Genomic DNA, 6696 nt, shown 5'->3' with positions numbered 1-6696 from the left:
GCCCCCCTACGCAAAGTCCTTAAGGATCGGCGTCCACCTCGCCAACGCGGTCGTATGGGAACCAGTGTAAATCGGCGCGGGACGACGGACGGACGACGCGGATCCCGGGCGGGGCGCGCTCGCTCGCGCGCCTCGCTCGCCCTCCTCCGCGCTCGCTCCGCGAACGCCGCGCGCCGCGTCGCCGAGACGCTCCTTCGCGAGGAGGGAGGGAGGGAGGGGAAGGGAACCCGCGCGGCGGGCGCGAGACTCGGAAGCGGTCGGAGGCGCGCACGCCGCGCCGATCGCGATGCGTGAGTGACGACGACGAGGAGGGTGTTGACGACGTGACGCGCGATGACGGCATTGCGCGGACGCGGCCGGGTGCCTACACAAGTTTCCTACTGTACGCGAGGGCCTACTTCCTCCCTCCGCCGCCGCCGCCGCCGCCGCCGCCGCCGCCCTTCTTCGCCGCCTTCTTCGCCGCCTTCTCCGCGGCCCTTCGCTGCTTCCGATCCCCGGGCCCGGGCGCGACCCCGGCGGGGGTGTGCTTCCCCGCGTGCGCGCACACCCACAGTTGCGAGATCCACTTCTCGTGCCCGGGCACTGTCGATCGGCAATGGCGGAGGCATCAGTAGGGATCGTTCGTCGGTCAGTTGAAGCGGGACGCGGTCGAGCGTTGAAAGGAAAGGACGGGTGAATGCTTTGATGAACGCAAAAATTCAGTGGAACCAAAAAAAACGCACCCGCTTCCACGGCGGTGTGTAACGTCCGCTGGTCCGGCATGGACGCCTTCGTCCCGGGGAAGAACAGGAGGCACCGTCCTTTCTTCGGTCGCACGTCTATGGGGCCGAGCTTCTCGAACCGCGTGCTGCCGCCCTCCTCCACGTCGTTCAGGTACACGAGCACTGTGGCTCTGCGTTGGTACCCTTTTTTTTGCGCGACGGCGTCTGACGGATTGGATCAATAACGGAAGCGGTCGATTTGATTGGTCGAGGGAAGACACGTGTCAGTCAAGAGTGCGTGTGATTCGTGGATATAATGTCCACGTGTCGAAACGTGAGGTTCACAGCGCGCGAAAGGAAAGAACGCCTTAGAGAAGAACGCGCGTTCGTTCACCCCGCGAGGGAATCGCGCGCGCGGGAACGAATCAGTCTAGTAGTCTCGCACCCGGAAACGCGTCCTCGTGCGTTTTGAAATACTCCCCGCCCTCGTAGTGCGCCACCTGCGGCAGCTCGAACGAGTACGGCGACGCGCTCGTGGGGGTCTTGAACGCGCCCTTGCTACCGCTGAGGCCGCGAAGATCGGGGAGGAGGCGCTCCGCGGCGGCGAGGATCGCGGCGCGCGTCGGGTGCTCCTTCAGCGCCTTCACGGCGCGTTTTGATTGGTCGAGGGAAGACACGTGTCAGTCGTTCGCGCGCGCGATTGGCTGGACGAGTGCACACGTGTCGAATACATCGTGCGTGTGGTGGTCGAGAGCGGGACCCAAAAGAAATCCTTAAGGAACGGCGTCCACGACGCGAACGGGGTCGTACGGGGACCAGTCATGAGAAATCGCACCGGCGTGTTGAGCGTCACCGTCTTGGACGTCCGGATGTTCGTCGTCGTCGCGCCGTCGCCGTCGACGCCGCCGACGGCGCTGACGCGCATCTCCCCGCTCGCCCTCGCCGCGTCCACGAGCGCGTCGCACTGCTCCGCGGTGAGAAAGTCCTCCACGACGCACACGGGCGGGTCCACGCACAGCACCTTGAGGTTCGGGACGTCGACGTTCACGCGCAGGAAATCGTGCGCGGTGAGTTCGCCGAAGCCTGCCGCCATCCCCGGCTGGTCCGCGAGGAGCATGCCGCCCGCCGCCGCGACTTCCGGCGGGACGGGCGTGACGGTCGCGCGGAGGTGCGCGGGCGCGACCGCGGGCGGCGAGGCGTCCGCGGGCGGCGCGGCGGACGCGACGACGACGGGCATGGGATCGCCGCGCCGTCGTCGCGAGGAAGGGAGGAAACCCTCCCGGCGGACGAGACGACGCGCGAGCGGGCGCGGCGTCGGCGCGACGGCGCGCGACGCCGCCGCCGCGCTCGACGCGATGACGACAGCCGACATGACGTCAGCCGACGACGACGGCAGAAGATGAAGCGAGGCGTCCTCCCGGCCGTGCCGTGGCCGCGCGCGAGGGTACAGTAAAAGCGGATAGGAAAAAGCGCGAATTACTTTTTGTTTGATTTACTTTTTTAAGGACAGCTTCAGCTTCAGCGCATCAACGCAACTCAACCTTAACTTAACACCCTCGCTCGCTCTTCTCCTCCTTCCATCACCACCACACGCGCGTCGCCGCTCACGTCAGTGGCATCTTCTGTATGACCGCCACGCCGAACCCGACGCCCAGAAACGTCGCGACCGCGTACCCCAACACCCCCGTCAGCATCGCCGGAACGACGAGGCTCCGCCACCCCTTCGCCGCCGCCATCGCCGCCGCCGTCGTCGGACCCCCGACGTTCGCGTTCGAAGCGATCAGCAGGTCGCACTTCCGCATCTTGAACACGTTCCCGCCGACGAGCAGAATGAACGTGAGGTGCGTGGAGACTTGCACGAGCGAGAGGAAGAAGAGCGCCGGCGCCGTGGCCATCATCTGACGCGAAAGGAGTCGAAAGGAGTCGGAGTCATTTCGGTTCGTCGAAAGGGGCGGAGTCGGTGAGTCGAAAGGCGTCGGAGGCGGAGTCGAAAGGCGACGCGCGGGTCGAGCGAGCGTCGTGACCGACCGTGGGGTGGGGCACGCGGAGAGAACCGACGGAGGGAAAGTCCTTAAGGATCAGCGTTCACCACGCGGACGGGGTCGTATGGGGACCAGTCAGCGTACCTGCGCCACGGACCCCGCAGCGCCGACGGTGACGAAGAAGCACTGCATCACCAGCGTCGCGAGGGCTTCGCCGCTGGGGGCTAACGCGCCGACGCGCTTCGGGAACATCGTCGCTAACGCCACGGTCATGAGCGTTATGATTGGTATCTGTAACCCCGTCCCGGGGAGCATCTTCGCCGCGTACGCCGCGAGCGCGCACACCACCGAGGCCAACGACAACGCGTACGACCCCTTCAAGACGGAAAACGACGACTGTTTCTCGGCGGCGAGGATGGGGTCGTCCCCGGCCTCGTCCTCCAACGACGTAACGGCCGACCCTTGCGCCGCGTTATCACTACTACTCGCTACTACGGCGTCCTCCTCCGGCGGTTTCGCCCCCGACGCGACGCGAAACAGCGCGGAGAAGTACAACGCGTTGCACAAGTTGTCCGCCGCTGAGGGTAATCGTCCGTACGAGCGATGACGTCGGGGCGGAGTTCATCAAAGGCGTCAGAAGCGGAGTTGAAAGGCGTCGAGGTGTGTCGGGATGATTGAAAGCGAGGGACCCTGGGCGGCGAAGAGAAACATGTGTACGCCGGGAGAGACTAAAGTCCTTAAGGATCGGCGTGCACCACGCCGACGCGGTCGTGTGGGGACCAGTGTGAGTGAAGAAGAGAACGGACGCGCCTAATCCCGCGGCGACCAGATCCGGCGCGATGTCCAACACCCCCGCGACGGCGACGTAGTTCACCGCGCCGCCGATGTGCCGCGCCATCAACGCTGCGGCCATCTTCCACGCGTCGTCGCCCAGCCCCGCCATGGGCACGATCGCGAACGCGAGCGCGCTTCCGATAGTCGTCCCAAGGGATCCGATAAAGAATCCGTATAAAACGCGTCCCGTCGCCGCGAACACGCGTCTCAGGGTCGAGGGTCCATACGAGCGATGATATCGGGGTGGAGTTCAAAGGCGTCAGAAGCGGAGTTGAAAGGCAACGCGGGCGGGTATTTTTGAAAGCGAGGGACCCTGGGCGGAGAGATGCGACGGGAGAGAAAGTCCTTAAGGATCGGCGTTCACCACGCCGACGCGGTCGTATGGGAACCAGTGTGATGAATCCAACGCACCGCATGTCCGCGGTGAGGAGCAGAAGCGGCACCGCGAGCGGGAGCAAAAACTTCGTGACGACGACGTACGGCGGCGCGGACGTGGGAATCACCCCGAGGTTCGACGCGAGGAGCGCCGCGAGCGTCGCGAGGAGCGGCGGACCGCCGATCGCGGCGCCCCATCGCTTTTTCCCGCCCCACAGTCCGAACGATCCTGAGGTGTCGTCGTTTGATTGGCGGACGACGTGGCGGGAAGTGATGTGATTGGTTAGATATGTGATGACGTGGACGAGAGCTGGGCGGAGAGATGCGCCGGGGTTAGAGAGAGTCCTTAAGGATCGGCGTTCACCACGCCGACGCGGTCGTACGGGGACCAGTGTGATGGATGAGGACGCGCCCGCACACAGCACCGCGGCCCAGACCCCCCACTGGTCCGTCGCCGCGATGAGGGGCCCGAAGCCGAGGAGCGAGCCCGCGACCGCGGGTGCGGCGGCGGCGGCGGCACGCGGTCGTACGGTGGACGCGCGCTGTGGACGACGGCGGCGGCGGAGGCGGCGGTCGTCGGCGACGATCGCGATGGGCCGCGACGACGGTTGGCCTCGATGGGAGGAAACCGATTCGATCGAAGACGTGGACGCGACGATCGGACAAGGATCTGTGCGCCTCGCCGGGCCTGGCGCGCGAGTGCGCGCGAGCCGCGACGCGTTTTTCGCGTCGCCTCCTCGCGCGAAGACGCTCGCGCGGAACGACGCGCTCGGGAGCGGCTTCGCGAGCATCGTGATGGGAGACGGCCGCCGCGCGCGGAGGAGAATGAATGGTCCGTTCGAAAAAGTGCAGCCTTCCGTCGGAGATCTCAGTGACTGGAAGTGCGCTTTTCCACGCGAAGAAATAATGCCGCGTCACCCTGCCGCCGTCGTCACTCTCCCTCCGCGACCGCCGCGACCGCCGCGACCGCCGCGACCGCGAACGACATGACGTCCGCGTACGCCTCCCCCGCGTCGTCGTTCGCGGACTCCATCGAGCGCGCGGCCGCGGGCGCGCGCTTCTCCTCCGTCGGACGCCAGCTCCTCGGCCCGCGACTGCCCGTCGCCATCGATTGGAACGACCCGCCGCCCGAGGTGCGTTCGCGTTCACACCGGTCCCCATACGACCGCGTCGGCGTGGTGAACGCCGATCCTCAAGGACTTTGCCCGGCGTCTCTCTCCGCCCAGGGTCCCTCGCGTTCGATCCCCGCCCTCGACGCCTTTCAACTCCGCTTCTGACGCCTTTGAACTCCACCCCGCCATCGCTTCGTATGGGCAATCACCCTCATCAGCTCTGGTACGTCGCGTACGTCGCGGGGAAGACGCTGCTGAACGTCGTCGAAGCGCACGGCGGCGTCCCGCGCGGCGTCCTCGGCGTCCTCGGCGTCAACGTGTACGTGTTCTGCAAGGTGCGAAGAACTACCGCGGCGATGCGACGGCGACGGCGACGGCGACGCGACCGACGAACGCGAGATCCCTCGTCGTCCAACATCATCGTAGACAGGACTATCTATCATCCGACGCGTCGTCCACGGATCGATCCATCGCTGATGACCCTCACTCCTCCTCCTCCTCCTCCTCCTCCTCTTCCCCCTCCTCCCCGTCCTCCTCCTCCTTCCGTCCAGCCCGGCGGCGTGCTGTTCGGGGACGTGTGCCTCAACCCGTACGCGGTCCTGCACATGAACCAGCTCGAGCGCGTCGTGACCTCCGCGTTCGTGCACAGAGACCTGTTCCATCTCCTTAACAACATGACGGGCCTAGGCGCGTTCTCTGTCTTCTCACACTGCACTGGTCCCCATACGACCGCGTCGGCGTCGTGAACTTCATTCCTTAAGGACTTTCTGTTACTTCCCGGCGCGCGTTTCTCTCCACCCAGGGTCCCTCGCTTTCAACTCCCAAACTCGACGCCTTTCAACTCCACCCCTGACGCCTTTCAACTCCAGTCGAGGACGGATCCTACGTCGAGAGCCGAGACGGCGTCGGCAGTTTTCTCGCGCAGACGGCGCTCCTTCTCGTCCTCTCGCAGGGCGCGCTGGTGACGCTGTCGTGGGCGGAGCGGAAGCTCACGGGGCGCGGAGGGAGTCGAGGCGCGAGCGGGTGGATCGACGACGCGCTGGGCGGGTTGACTACGACGACGACGACGACGACGAGACGATCCGGCGGCGGCGGCGCGGAGACGCTGCCGTTCTACAGGTATGCACTTCTGTTTCGACCGACACTGATGATGACACGTCGGAATGGTATCCACCAATCGATTACTTTCCTTCCCGCGTGCGTCATATCGCTGACACGTGTCTTCTGTCTTCCTATGTCGACCAATCATGACACGACACGTCAGCTCCGGCGTCGTCGGCTTCAGCGGCGTGAATTACGCGTTGAAGGTGGTGGCGTCGCATCGCCGGCCGCTAGGCTCGCGCGTCCTCCTCCTCGGCGTCCTCCCCGTCCCCGCGCGGTACTCGTTCTGGTGCGAGCTCGCGCTGAACACGCTGCTGATGCCCTCGAGCGGGACGTTCGCCGCGCACTTCGCCGGCTGCGTCGCGGGTTTAGGTGCGTGAGTCGGTTTCAATCCTCGACCCTGTGACGCCTTCTTTCAACGACTCTCTCCGCCATCTAACTGACGCCTTTCAACTCCGATCGATCGACTTTCATCAGTCTCCGTCTACGTCCCTCTCCTCGCGGGGGTCGGAAAAATCGGCACGGGGAGATTCGGCCGCGGCGGTGAGACTGCTTTCCATACGACCCCGTTCGCGTGGTGCACGCCGTAAC

The 6696-nt window shown here is 65.5% G+C and overlaps 3 protein-coding genes across 3 annotated transcripts; 1 reads left to right on the top strand and 2 right to left on the bottom strand.

Annotated features, from left to right (window-relative positions):
* Nucleotides 1-6: 6 nt before the first annotated feature.
* Nucleotides 7-2073, bottom strand: MICPUCDRAFT_67752 (uncharacterized protein; the record flags this gene model as incomplete). The annotated part of the gene is given in 10 exon segments (XM_003064621.1): nucleotides 7-482; nucleotides 524-582; nucleotides 723-792; nucleotides 830-849; nucleotides 851-891; nucleotides 899-910; nucleotides 1147-1232; nucleotides 1234-1277; nucleotides 1597-1640; nucleotides 1642-2073. Coding segments are annotated over 10 exon segments (1284 nt in total).
* A 232-nt stretch (nucleotides 2074-2305) lies between these two features.
* Nucleotides 2306-2998, bottom strand: MICPUCDRAFT_43614 (uncharacterized protein; the record flags this gene model as incomplete). Its single annotated transcript, XM_003064620.1, has 2 exons — nucleotides 2306-2599; nucleotides 2828-2998. The coding sequence occupies 2 exons, from the start codon at nucleotides 2996-2998 to the stop codon at nucleotides 2306-2308; spliced, it is 465 nt and encodes a 154-aa protein (XP_003064666.1).
* Nucleotides 2999-4878: 1880 nt separating this feature from the next.
* MICPUCDRAFT_54609 (uncharacterized protein) lies at nucleotides 4879-6485 on the top strand (the record flags this gene model as incomplete). Its single annotated transcript, XM_003064740.1, has 4 exons — nucleotides 4879-5025; nucleotides 5223-5721; nucleotides 5874-6123; nucleotides 6269-6485. The coding sequence occupies 4 exons, from the start codon at nucleotides 4879-4881 to the stop codon at nucleotides 6483-6485; spliced, it is 1113 nt and encodes a 370-aa protein (XP_003064786.1).
* Between the last annotated feature and the right edge of the window lie 211 nt (nucleotides 6486-6696).

Source organism: Micromonas pusilla (assembly GCF_000151265.4).
Source record: "Micromonas pusilla CCMP1545 genomic scaffold MICPUCscaffold_18, whole genome shotgun sequence".
In the NCBI taxonomy this organism is placed as follows: domain Eukaryota; kingdom Viridiplantae; phylum Chlorophyta; class Mamiellophyceae; order Mamiellales; family Mamiellaceae; genus Micromonas; species Micromonas pusilla.
The sequence above is the reverse complement of the archived record's forward strand: the minus strand, read 5'-3'. Positions and strand labels throughout refer to the sequence as shown.